The following is a 14,685-nucleotide window of genomic DNA, read 5'->3' as shown; positions in this document are numbered from 1 at the left end:
GAATGTTGCTCATACGTGATAATTTATTGGAGAATAAGGTCAGCGGTAGATTTTCTTTTCTCTCATGCCCTGATATTTGTAACTGTCAGTGTTTCTCCATCAGTGCTGTGAGTTGCAGAGAAATGCTTTCCAGACTCATTTTGCTTCAGACAGATGGAGGCAGAATGACTCATATGTTATAAATAGAGTTTCGTCTCCTCTGCATTTTTTCAGGTTATACTATTAGATTCGAAATATATAATTCAATTTTGGTTAATGGCATTACTGACCTGTGTCTGTCTGCCTACAGGTACCAAACACAAAACTATCCTGGAGGCACGGAGCGGGCTGGGCCCCATCAAGGCGTATCCTCGCTTGGGCCCCAAGCCCAGTGGAGAGCAGGGAGGGGGGCCAGTGGACCCCAACACTCAGGAACGAACCTTCCACTGTGAGATCTGCAATGTGCGGGTCAACTCTGAACTGCAACTCAAACAGGTAGGAGGAAGAAACCATGCAGTGTATGTATTTTTCAGGATACATATTTTACACACACACACACACTCATAGAAAGTGGAATGACTTTGTTGTTGTGTTCTTTCCTTTCAGCACATATCAAGTCGAAGGCACCGGGACGGCATGGCGGGCAAGCCTAACCCCCTCCTCAGCCGACACAAGAAGCACAGGGGAGCTGATCTGACGGTAACCTTCCACACAGTTTCACTGTTGGATTCTGAGTCTTCATTTGATACAGTCAGCAAACCTGAGATCTACAGATCAGATAGACAGTGATAATTGAGAACATGAGGTCCACAAGGTCTTGGATTGGTTAGAGTGTGTTGATTTGATCCCTACAAAAGCCTGCCAGTTGTTCAGTTTTTGGCTGTGTACTCCTGAAAATATTAACTCAGTTGAACTGAAACATCTGAATAATAGCATGTGTTTCCCCTCCATGTGTCGGCCTTCTGGAACTAATCATTTTATCCTTCTTTGTCTCTCCTCACTCTCCTCTGTCTCTTGTGTTGTGTCTCTTTGTGCACCCCCTTCTGTTTGTAGTCTTCTTTGACCTTCTCCAAGGATCTCACCAAAGCTTTGGGCGCAGGGCTCTTGCCCAACCCCTTGGCTGTTGCTGCAGCAATGGCCGCTGCAGCATCCTCTAACCCGCTGACTCTTCGTGCAGCAGCTCCAGCACCCCACCCACACCATCATCTATTACAAGGCCCGCCTCTCAGCCATGCCATCCTGAGACCTGCCCCCGGGCCCATCCGCACCACCCATGGGCCAATCCTCTTCTCCCCGTACTGACACATCACCTTCTGACTTTGGCCAGTCAGGAACAGCCACTCCAAAAGCACACTGTGAAGATACAAACATGATCAACAAACAGCAACAGATAGGGGGAAAAAAATCAAATCATTCAAATGTCGAACTGAGAGAAAAGCAAGGGAAAGAAGCAGCAGAAAAGAGTAGAAGTCTATGTCTCTCTTTCTTCCCTTTACCTGAAACTCTCCCTTCATTTCACAGACTTCTGAGAGATCCACAGATGGAATGAGCAGAGGAGAGATTTTCATTATGCATTGAACTCCCTTGTACATCTCTCACCTCCCCTGGTCCCTCTCCCTTGCACTCTGGCCCCGTAATGGCCGCCTCGATAGCTACAGAAGAAACACATGCAGACCTTTCTTAAAACATTAAACCACATGTAGTGTTACGTAATTAGTCATGGCCAGGTTGCTTTTCTCCTGTCATCACAACTCAACGTGTTCTTCTCATCCTATGCACCTCAAAAATCAAGACAATAATGTTATGTCAGTAGGGTAGCTGCTTCCATCGGTCTTTGCTGTATGCACCACATGTAGCTGTGGCAGCCTCCACGACACTGTACATGTCTCCTTCTGTGCTGGAGGTCAGATGTTCTTCAGTTTGTGACATCAGGTCCTCGCTAGAAACAACATGACTTCAGCTGACAGGCAGGCGGTCGCCGCATCTGAACATGTCTGATCGTTGGGGGGATTGAGAGAGCAGAAAAGTGACTGCGGGCGATTGCACTCCCCTGTCATTTCCTGAGAGGGTGAGGTGAGAGGAGGGCTGGCACGGGTCAGTAGATAGATTGACCCCAGGCAGCATGCAGACACACACAGGCCCAAACGAATCTGTGTTTTAAAATAGACTGTAACAACAAAAATCGCTACAGGGCACATCTGCCAACCCCCATAACAGTCAGAGAAGAGCCTCAGTAAAGAGGATGAGGGGGAGAGAGAATAGCAGAAACAGGCAGAAGTCGCACATTGGTACATACTGTACTGCTGTATTTGATACATGATCCCCGTCTCTAACTTAGATTGTGTTTGATGGCAAGAATGTGGTCTCTTACTTAACAGAGTATAGTTCATAGGTATTTGAGAGGGAGAATCTTCAGTTCACAGTAAGCCATCAACACAAAGTTTATCAACATTTTCACATTACCCTGGTCTTGATCCTTGATTCAATGTGTAGGTGGGGAGGTATGACTCAAGTGTGACCCTGTGTACTGATGTATTTAAGTCGTTTCTGCATGCAGCCTCGCAATAAGATCCTGCAGGGTCAGGCTTGTGCATCACTGGGTTGAACTCTTTCATTCCCGCACTAACCCTCTCCTCCTCACCTACACCATCTCCAGAAGTCAATATGAGTCAATAGTAGACGGCACTGGCAACCATAATGTTCAAAGGGAACAAATTATAGAGAGGAAGATGAAAGCCAAAAACATTCTTGGAAAAATGATCTTGAGCTGTAGTGACAACCAAGCCAGAAGCCCGGAGAGGTCACCCAGAGCAGGAGGCGACACATCCAGCTCAAGGCATCTATCAGTACTTCCTGTCTTACAACTGAAAGCCATGAAACGCACCATGATTTGTTTTCTTTTACGAAGACTGCTGAGCACTTTGTTTGGTTTGGACTGTTGGTTTGCATTTATATCACAAAGAACAAAAGAGAAAAATAGAAACCACAATAAAAATATTTTTGTAGGTAGGGAATGTTAATAACTGCATCCGTGAGGGGAAAAGAAGAAATGGATGGAATTAATGGATGATGGTATGATATAAGTGTTGACGCAGACAGACTGACATACAGGCAGACCAAGTGATTCGGTGAGGAGCCACAAAAGCTAGCTAAGCAGCAGCAGACCTGTCTTGCTCGAGGGCTTGAAACTCTCACCCTTTTCTGAACGAGATGTACACTGTGCCCTTTCATTGAGAAGCAATGAGCTCTAATGTCTTACCTTTGTCTGAATATTGCAATGCAATGAGCAATTTTTATCAGAGTGACTTGTTATCATTGTGACATGTTGTGACATGTTGTCTGGAGTCATGTGTAAACTAGGAGCACGCCAGCTGACAGATCTTTTTGTTCTTCCACGTGGAGTACAAGTCCTTGAAGGGATTGAGAGAGACAGAGGTGTAGCTGGGCTTAGGGACCGACCCTTCATATTAAAGGGCCTTTTTACTACGGTAATCTCTGCTTGGGGAACAGGGTACAACACCAGGTATCAAGGGATTAAAACTAGATTTGTTCAACAGGCTTATTTTTTTTAGCTGGACTTGCTGTTGCATTACTTTTTCTGTGTGTGAGAAATGTGTTAAATCCTGAGAAATATCATCAATGCCATTACTTAAAGAAGAAGCTGGCTTGGTGTCAGCTTCCACCGTTGTGCTCTTTCTGTTGCTGAACAAAACCTTGTCTGCAGAGTTCATTTTGTGAGTGAGATACTATTCCAGGATCCATGCTCTCCTTCCTGTTGGTGTGTGTACCATATGTATTCGAGTGTGTGTTGGGATCTCCTCTCTCTCCCCACTTCCCACCAATCAGAGACAGGGGCAACCTGGAGCTGTAAAGTGGCCTAACACAGTAATGGAGGAAAAAGCCTGCAAATGTTTGGGTTGGGAAGTTTGTCCACTCATCCTGGATTCTATCAGAGACTTGATCAATGATCCAACCTAGTCAAAGTACTGCAATATTGTCCCTGGTAGGTCAGCCAAGTAGCAGCACCACAGATATGTTCATACTGTGGTAATTCCCACTGATTCATCCTCATTAGTCACATATGGGAAATAAGTGTTAGATTCCTATTTTCTGGGCAGGTATTTCATGTTAGCTGTGTTTAGGCTACTAGCCTTAGCCTTATTCAGCCCTCAGCCTCTTCCAGAGCAGAGAAAGAGATGGAGAGGCTATGGTGTAATTTTTTTGTCTTGCCAATAAAATTATTTTTGAATTTCATTGTCTGAGGGGACAAAGAGTTTGTATGGCGAATTGTAGCAATACCTGATTCATTCTGGCTACTCTTGTTTATTGCAATAAGAAAATTAAACAATAAATGTGTATGTGAGTAAAACATTATAAATGTAATTTAAATGAAAAAGAAACTTTATGGTAAATACTATTGGTATCAAGAGAAACCATGGTGGGGAAAAAAGTAAATGTCAATAAATCATTAAATGAAACAAATGTCTTCAGAGAGTTTTTATGAATCTATCACTGTGTGGTTCACGATCATCTATCAAATGTCACATCCTGCAAAGAAAAATACTAGACATATTTCATGCAGTATCTCTAATGACATGTACAAATCGTAAAATCGCTATCACTACTCTCATAAATTAGGAGTTGCTCTATAATTAAATGTACTTAGAGAAACTCAGCAGCATTTGTTCCAAGATGACTTTGTCACTAGAACCTGGTCTTTTAAATAAAGAAAAGATTTCTTCACATTCAGTCAAAAGATACACTCTTGAAACATCACTGCAGTCAATCAGACTTCTCTAAGCACTCACAAGATAGGTCTGCAGGATTGCATAATAGTGGGAAAGAAAGAATAAAAATATTGTTCCCATACTCAGATTTTAATGATTTTTTTCAGCTTTTTCTCTAATTTCTTGTGAAAAGCTGGAAATGTAAAGCTTTTAAGGCCTCTAAAAGTTGGGAATTACTACCTCAGTTTGACTCAAAGGCAAAAAGGGATTTTTTTCCACCTCTTTCTACTTGTTTTACATGTAAACAATTCCCAGTAAATAGATGGCGTTGTACTGGACTGCACTATATTTAGAGGCATTTTACATTGTTGTCCTTTCTTTGAACATACAAAAGGAGAGTATACTTTTAGAAAACAAACAACACAAAGATATCTCATTTATTTTACACTTCTATGACAGAAACAACAGAACAAAAAACAAAATTAAGTGGACACTAAGTGAATTTTATACAAACTAGGATTTGAACAACTGAGCATTTGTTCCACTTCAGTATTTGACTATGCAACATGTTTTTGTAGTCGATCCAATAGAAATATGAGCATAAACATAAACAAGTCATTCTCAGCTGCTATCAGACACTGCTGAATCTTTTTTGTGAGCACCAGATGCAGCTAGTAGGAGTAGTAGCTGACTGGTGCTGCATTGTACTATCTGTTGAAGAGCAGCATTGTTCTGCCTGGAGAGCGTTACTGATTTCCTGTAATAGACAGGCCTCATGACGCGCCCACAGGACTTTTTTTCAAGCAATCCTAAACTGAACAACAGCTTGCCAGCAGTTCCCTGCATCCTCTAACAATACACAACTCATCCACTAGATGGTCCTACTGCCATGACTACCTGAGAGGCATGTCCACTTGAAACAATGCAGTGCAGAAGTAAAGTGCTGTTCAGTCTGTAAAAATACAATATCAGTGTTATACACACATAAAGTGTGTGCACCATTCAGTTCTTTGTATGTAATAATGAAGACAGGTGACCAAGAACATTCAATACTGATATGAACAATATGCATGAGCGCCTATTGACCCTACAGTATAGAGCTATCCTTTCAAGTATGTGAATATATAGAGGAACAATACATAACCATATGACAGTGAAGAGGCCATGAGCAGATTGAACAGATGGTTGCTTGGTTATACTTTCTTTATGGCTATGCTTGTCGAAGACAAATGACCTGTACCTCTGCAGCACCTTTATGAAAAAAAAAAAATCAAATGTTACTACACAGACATGAATGCTCAGATGATGCGCTGTTATCCCAAGTGCTGCAGTCTCAGGTATTAAGAAAGTTTAACTCTGCTGATCGATGCAGAGGTAAGAAATTTGGGAATGTGATTATGCCATTGAACAGTGACTTATTTCTGTAGGAACCCTGATATATATATATAGAATACTGTGCAATACAGACAGTTTCATTTAATCATCCAAAGTTGTGTTTTATGAAAAATATTATTACAGTTTACTAGATTAACATAAATATCAAACCACCACAGTTATTACACTACATTACATTACATTACTGTGTAATTTTGTCAGAGAGTAACAAATGATGGTTCTTCACAATGTTTACTGTGTAATACCTCCACCGTGGAAGAGCCCTCGCAGTTTGTCCTTTTTAGCACAACTTCCTGAAAGAAAAAGCATAATGACATGGACCTGATTTTGCACTGGAGAGCTACAAGAGGCAGACCCAGTCGCTCTTCTCTTGAAAGCTCCATGCAATGAGATGCAATGAGAGATGTGGCAATAACACGATGAGATCTCAGATGGGCATCTCCAAATGGAATCTGAAGAGGTAGCTGAGGTACCTGCACTTTTCTCTAAATGGATGTCTGCACCCAAGAGGAGAGGGCATGTTCTTTGGTCTCCCTTTCGTACATCCATGCTGGCTGCCTCTCTCTTTACAAAGTTTTACATCACACACTTTTTATGCATGTCTTAGTGCTTGTCCGGATCCAGACCAATAATGTTTTGTAGGCACAAGAAAAAGAATGAGATAAGATTAATTCCAGGGTGGAATAAATTAAAAAATAAGAGATCTGAGACATATACATTACAATTATATTGGAAACTGTAGAAAGTAAAAAGCGAGAGCTGGGAATCTCATGTTTACCATACAAATTTACATTTCACTAAATTTGGAGAATATTTGATATAAAGTGTCTGTATATTAAGCCTCTACCTCAGCAATTCTCAAACTTTTACTGTCATCTCCTCATTCAAAAGTTGAAAAAAAGTTCATGCCCCCGACCCCATAATTTTTGACAATCATTAACAATAATTGGGGAAATAAAAGTTGTTTTTAAAAAAAAACACCATAAAATTAGACCAAATAAAGGTCAGAAAGATAGCAAAAGTCTTACACCTCAAAAGGAATGAAGCATAAACAGGATATTAGTCCATAATGTGAATGCACAAAGGGACCGGTGTTCAAATGGAAGAGGTGAGCTGTTTTCTGCAAATTACATTAATTTAAGCAAAATAAATGTTTCAAAGGCTTTTATGGATTGGCAGTAATGTCACCCAACAGGTTTTCTGAGTAAACAGATGTTGCTTACTGAAATTGTGTCCACAATCCGTGCTGCATTTCCACTACAGAATGAACAAGCTCGAGCATGTGATCACAAAGCAAATTGTCAAAAACCACAATCGATAGCATACTGAATATGGAGTGAGATGATTCAGCGTATCATCAGCATGAAAACAGATCCCACTAAGTGTTACTGCTAAGGTCAGTGCAGGCGTGTGCTCTCTTGTCTCTCTCCACAAACATGAGATGACAGACTCAGGTGCATCGATGAGGAGATAATTAGTCCAGTCTCCATTGAGTCTGGGAGGAGAGAGAGAGGACACAGCAGTGCAAACTATTCCATAATCTTGTTTCCTTAACTAGTTGCAAAATTGTTTTGAGACCAACTGTGACTTTTGATTTTTTTGATTTTATTTTTTTTTCACGTGTTGAATGTCAATGTTTGAGCAGCACTTTGGGTGTTACACTTTCTTACAGCCTCCAAAATTATACAACAATGTATGTTTATCATCTCAGAGGAAAACATCTGCCTCTTATTAGCATCTCAGACTTGGCTTTGCTTCCCCCATTACTTAGCCCAGTTATATTCATGTTTTCTGTCTTTCTATAGTCTTACTATTTGGACTAAAGGCACATCCTGTTGTGATGAACATTTATCAGTCCTCCCTTGGCTGTAGCATCTCTGCTGAAACCTCAAAACACAGCACAGGCATCTGAGGAAGGCAAGAGATAGAGAGATCAGTCTTACAACTAATATCTCATCCTCTTCAGGGAAATTAAGTCAATTCTCAACAAGCCATACAATAACTCCTGCTCAAGGGTCACACAAAATAGCCACATTCCCTCAGGCAATCTGTGGATTAAAGGACATCGTGTCATACAACATTCATTTTGGTGCAGGGAAGTAAACCTTGAGCCCACTAAGCTCATCATTAAGGGCTCTAAAGTGACAGTTGTCCAATATGCTGCTCTCACTAGGAAGCTTAGTGACGTCTCAGCAGTTTGTGGGCTGAGCTGACGGCAGCTGGGCAGCTCAGTTCTGTTGGCATAGCAGCAGCCCGAGACAAAAGCCATAGTTGTGGGAGAATAGTCTGCAGTCTTTCATGCTGGAGGAGGCGGTCAAGGCAAATTGCCCTTTTGCACTGGCACAGCACTGGCCATGGAAGGAGAGAATCTGTTTTTGAGCGCTGAATGGAGACTTTGCAATACGGCAGATGAAACTATACAATGTGCTTGCAGTGATTTTTGTCCTTGTGAGAGAACTTGAATTTAGAGACTGAACAAATGAATGTACCATAAATTAGTATGTGTATTATATATCTATCAAATGTCAGGGATCCAAATCATGCACAAACTTACTATATACAAAAAAGTGATGTAAACAGTTCATTTAAGCGTAACCTGAACGTATGCCATTACAGAAAGGCTGTGATAAAGGTATTTTACACTAGAATAACAGGCAAATAGTGGGATTTGAAAGTTGAAAAATTATGATGTTGGCGATCAAAACAAAATCTGACAAATTCAAATGGGGCCATGCCGTCTGTTCTTAAATTGCAACAGTCAAATACTATAACATTACCCACTACATGTGGGAGCTGTGTAAAAAAGTATGTTAGAATATACCAAACACATAAAAGATGTACCAGTCAAAAGGAGGGAGATAATGCATAGTGTTAATTTTCTTATCTTATATTAAAGCTTAGTAACGAAATCAAAATTCCATCTTATTCATATTTGTCAACCTCATCCTTTGTAGTGTCAGTCCTTTCGATGACTAAAATCCCTACAGTCGCAGAGTGCAGCCAGGTCCAGGCGTCAACATTGTCACTGGTATACTGTCATTGGTTCAAAAGACAGTGAGGTTCTCCTGATGTTTTGAATGTGAATTTACTGAACTTAAGTAACTTAAAAGTGCAAAGTTGTCTTATGAGTTTTGGAAACTATAACCAAACGAGTGAACTTAAAAATAAGCAAACAGACTGAAGATATTCAAGGTCCCGTCACTCTTGACCTTTAGGATTTTGTGATTTTGAGTGTGTGCCCATTTTGTTTGTTTGTGTCAGGAACACAAAGTCGTACATGCACACACACATGCATGAACACGATCAACACGACCAATGCTGTCACACTACTGTATTGGTCAACAGGTAGCAATAACAACCAAATATGCTGTAATACCCCAATAAAGACACGGAAGAAGAAGAAGAAGAAGAAGACTGTAAGCTAAAAAACAAAGATGTAAAGCAACAAACAATTTGAAATATTAAAGTCAGTTTTGGCTTAATTTGACAACTTGCAGCTGCACGTGTTGGAACTGCATTCTGCACTATTGACACAAAGATAACATGTGAGACTGCATATAGTGTCGTGTTGATTACGAACGATTCATTCAAAAGTACAAGTCTTTTGGGCAAACGAACTGAAAAATATTCAATGTTGTTAATTTATATTATATTGTGAAATTTAAATAATTTGTACATACAACTAACAGAAAACATTAGGAACAAGTATCACTTTTTCACAATGGCCTTCTGGCACTCAAGATCCTGCCCAGTTGATCTATTACTGTCCATACTGTACAGCTCCTTGCCGATGTGATTAGCCAAAAGTCACAGTGAGTCACAGATGTCCTCCCAGGAATGTTCTATTTAAATCTCCCACAATACATGCAGTGTAAACCCTGGAGCATTTCAGGAAATGATGGTGACGAAAATGATGGTGGAGCAAATGGGAGACGGGGGAAACGTCACTGAAGCTTGATGGTCAGACACTGGATGTAATGTGAAAGATAGGGTGCCACCTTTAATTAGATGATGAGTTACTGGTGGAAGGAAACAAATAATGTTGTCATTCAATGGCATCCTGTTTTGACAGCCACTCACCAGTTATCTTTTTGTCCTCTGACGCCTGTGTGTCCCTTTCCTTATAGGTCCAAAGCACTAGCTTACTTACACACTCAAATATCATATTAAATATCTTAACTGAGGTATGACTAAGTCTTGATTCTCTGTTTAGTGTTTAAGATATGCTACATGCAGCTGAAACAAACTTTACCTCATTAGTGTTTTACCCTTATCCGATTCATATAGATTTGAATGGAATGATTGATTTCATATTGGCAAAAAAATAAAATAATCATTATTATGTTCTACAGTTCACACTTGTCTTTGTGACCATCATTTTTATATATTCCTCACTTATCTCCTTTCCATTCTGTCTGACTAACATACCCATACAGGTGTTTTCAGTTAGGATGTCTGCTCCGGCTGATGCTGGGCAGAGCTACACTGGGAACTGACCTTTTTCACAGCAATTTCGTCTTTTCATAGAAGGAAAATGACACTTAATGGAACTGAGCTGTCATTGTTAATGATGCATATTCCATTAAGTGCCCCAGTAGGCCAGCATCCAGAATACCAGGCCTGTGATTAATGTTATTAATTGCACCTGTTCTTTTCTTGCACTGGTAGCCGAGTCAAATTACACATTACACACTTTAAGGAGGTTATGAGTATATAATGTGTTCACACTGAAAACGTGACCAAGTAATATTTGATTTTGTGTGCTGTTGATGTGCACCATTGTCCCACATTGCAATGCACATGAAGGAGTTAATTACAGTTGCAAGAAAATAAGAAATATGTATGCATATATAGAAGTTTGTGAAACAGGTCAAGGAAAATCTTGGAAAACAAAAGGTGGACAGATGTATATGTGTATAGGGGTTTTAAAGATTAAATTACTGTAATAAGTCAAAGCTACATTTTGTTACTCATCCAAATGGATGACTGGCAGTGAGATGCTGCATTATCATAAGCAAATCACAGTACATTCATTATAATCAGGACGTGGTACTGTCAGATAAAAACCTCATTATACAGTCGTGCTAGATTTATAATGAATTATAATGCGGGTTATTATCAGATAGTGAATCCAGAACGGGTTTATAATGTGCTCCCCATGCTCACAATAGACTTTAAGTGTCCTCCTCTTGGCATCTTATCAGTTTTTTATCATACTTGGCCGTCTCTGACATCCTCTGGCTCAGACAGTCACAGTTTCTACAGTAAGTGAGGTGGAATAAAGGTGTAGTCCATCCATCTGTCATGTCAACGACAACCCTCTGTTAAGACATACCTAAAACACAATCCATAATTTTACATGGACTGAGCAATTTGGCCTCATGTCTAGCGTGACAGACGTGGTGCCAGCTGTGTTTACCAGGACATTGTGTGTTATGAACTTAATCACTTTACCAGCCCCTGCCTGCCTGTTATGGATGGCACTTGTCATTTACAGAGGAGAGCCCAGGGCCATCAGTCATCTGTATGTGCAAGTGCATTTCTGTGTGTGTGTGTTGTCAGGGTGGGGTCGGTGTGGCTTTTATTTGTTCATCTGTGACTCTGTGGAAGATAGCACAGTAAAACCTCCTCACACATAATCACTGAACTGAAAAAAAAAAATGAAAATGCTATCCTGAGAGCATGCACAATTACCCAGACAAGCACATGTTTACGGTCAATTACATGTGAAACATACACCAAACAGTCATTGTTGTACGCTGTGACTGGCTGCAGAACTTTCAGACCTTCTCTAAAATACTTAATTTTGCATGCAGCTATGATGTTATTGCTGTTCATTTAAATATGCATGCACAAGCTGAGAATCACCATTCACACTGTACACCATAACAGCCCCAGAGACCCAACAAAACAGTGTGACGGCAAAGTGATTAATGATTTGGATGATTTGGATGTGAACATTAAAGGAACAATATGCAGCTATTTCAGGATTCTATAGAAATCTCTCTGTCATAAAGACATGCAGTCACGTCAAGTCAGGCAGGCTGAGCAGAGGAACACAGGGAAAGAATGAAACCTGCACTTTGACCTTATTCCTACAAAATCTAGAGAGCTGTGCAAACTCTGCCTCTCTCTTCATTCACTGTCTGGCATCACTTTATTGGCCTGTGGTTTTTTGTTTTTTTCAAACAGGACTAATGTCTTACCACTCCCAAGCTTCCAAATTATGATTTTTTTGCGGGGAATTTTTTATTTATTTATTTATTTGCTTCATGTTGTGCATAGAGCTTTCACCTGCACATGGATGATGGGAAGCAAAAAAAATAGTTGTTACCCCCTGCCAAAAAAAAAGAAAAATAGAAAAACAACAAACAAACAACAAGAAGTTGAAGCACAGTGCTCAACTCATCTCCAATACAACATAATTAACTCACCAAACCAATTTTTTCTCAACATGGGTTTTGGTATGGTTGTCTGTACATTGTCTGTACCGAAAATCTGTAACTCAATTTATTAATTTTTAAAATCCTTAATATTTGAGAATCTTCTACTATTTTAAATCAAGTCTACAAATCCTGAAGCTATTCTGGTATTACTCCAGTGAGTAGACCTCTATTTGAGTTTCACTGACTACATAAGCTGGTACTGTCAATGGCTGCTGTAGTTTTGTTTTCAAAAGATCCTGTCCTGATGTGTCAGAATTGATCAGTAGCTGACCACTCATAACATAAAAGTAATAACAGCTGTTTCTGGAAGGTAAGGCGACCAGCAAATGAGATGAGTGCTCCATGAATAATGTGTTTCATTGACTTGGTCTCCTGTGAAAAGAGACAAAGTGGATCACAGAAATGCCAGGGGTCATTCACCGCTAAGCTTTTTATTGTTGCTGAAATCACTTTTATGCAGGAATCACCTTTGGTCCAGGGTTATTTTATTTCTAATATATGATATGCATTGTTTTGAAATTCAGCAATCAAGCTTACAGTGGACACCACTCTATAGTGGATCATAAATTCAAACCTATTAAAGCTAATTATGTATCTAATATTGAACATAGTGAGAATTTTAGCAAACAAAGACCAAAGCACTAATGCAATCAACCCCCAGGGAAATTACCGTGGTTATTGATATATATTAAAAAAGGGGCACGGATCAATGTGACCAATTCTATTTACTGCACTGTCGTGGGAAATTTTCCGCATTGTCTCATGGGTATCATTAACAGCACAGTCAAGCAAAACATGCAGTTTGTTGGTGTTTGTGTGGCTTTGTGAACGTCTATACAGTCTTGAATTTTTGATGCTGCCATTACGGCACCTATGGATACACACACATCAAATTCCTAATACCAAATGTTCATATTCAGTCAGAGGGTGAATAACACAACTTTGAAGTGCTTCATGGTTTCCAGTCTCTGTCACAGCCACTGTGTTGCAAACTTTGATCTCATGATTCTATTTCCCTTGACACAATTTTATGAGCAGGTGGGACATAATGAAATAAGCAGCAAAGAAAGGTCACATCCGGGTACAGTCAATAATATCCAGGCATGATGAAGGCGCAGTTGCAATATTGCCGGTTCTCATTCACACCACAGTAATGAGCTAAAAACCCTATTTTACATCGCTGTCATGCACGGGATTCCAACATGGATTCAATGCAATTTATCAAGCAAGAGTACAGAGACCAGTTTTTCAGTGACATCTACTGCAAATTCTTAGTCATGATAACAAAGCTTCTGATTGGCTAGTTTGGCAAGCTTGGTGGCTAGATTGACAATTCAACACTCTACATGTGGGACAGAGGCCTGCAAAACCAACTGCAAAACAAGTTCATTATTACGTTGGGTCAGTTGCTGGTTCAAGTTTTTATTAAGCTTAACATTTTTATTCACAGTTTTTCATGATAGCAAATCAATGCCTCTAAGTAAATATTCAGTTAGCTCACTGTGATGTGTTTGAGGGCATTTCTGTCTGCCGTTGATGAACCATCTTACCTTTCTTTTCTTTTCTTCTGCTTCACTCCTTTGCTTCACTGCCCCCAGTGTCAAGGTCTAGTCTGTGGCCTTCCTCCCACATCTCTGACCTGGCTACAACTCCTTTAAAGTAAGTTGACAGATGTGGTAAAATTTGGCAATCTTTGATTTGTATACGTCAGATATGAAAATGTTTAATAGCAAATTATCAAATTTAAAAAAAACAAAACCCTTTGGCAATGAATGCTGCAAGCTCATCTGATTTACAAGAATGCACCTCTTCAGAACAGCAAACACATTTCCAGGGTCGAAAACACAAATCAAGTTTCTGATTGCAGTCATTTTATAAACTAAAGTGCAAATAAAAGGATGTAGCCAAGACACAGTGATTACCTCAGTGATGAACAGGATGCTAATGTATCTTCTAGAGTATCCTCACTGCATGATGAGCAGAAAAGAGGCAATACTGCTACAAGACAGACCATAACAGTCCACCAATCTAAAAAGGAGAGATTCAAGAGCCAAAACAGCATCAGAGTCTTATTTTCTCCCATAGGCCTCAGTGCCAACCACCATCACTGAGAGAAGATTGAAGTGGACAAAAACCTT

At 40.0% G+C, this 14,685-nt stretch overlaps 1 protein-coding gene across 2 annotated transcripts in view; it reads left to right on the top strand.

The window, feature by feature from the left end:
- znf385a (zinc finger protein 385A) overlaps positions 1–4,461 on the top strand; it is a 53,077-nt gene extending 48,616 nt beyond the window's left edge. For both annotated transcript variants that reach the window (XM_046397367.1, XM_046397368.1), the window contains 3 exons: positions 290–474; positions 586–678; positions 1,033–4,461. In XM_046397367.1, coding sequence (XP_046253323.1) covers positions 290–474; positions 586–678; positions 1,033–1,281 — 527 coding nt within the window. In that variant the 3' untranslated portion in view covers positions 1,282–4,461. The remainder of the gene's footprint in view (positions 1–289; positions 475–585; positions 679–1,032) is intronic.
- Positions 4,462–14,685: the final 10,224 nt, after the last annotated feature.

Source organism: Scatophagus argus, chromosome 8 (genome assembly GCF_020382885.2).
Source record: "Scatophagus argus isolate fScaArg1 chromosome 8, fScaArg1.pri, whole genome shotgun sequence".
Lineage (NCBI taxonomy): Eukaryota > Metazoa > Chordata > Actinopteri > Scatophagidae > Scatophagus > Scatophagus argus.
Note: the sequence above shows the minus strand (reverse complement) of the source record. Positions and strands in the feature narration are given on the sequence as shown.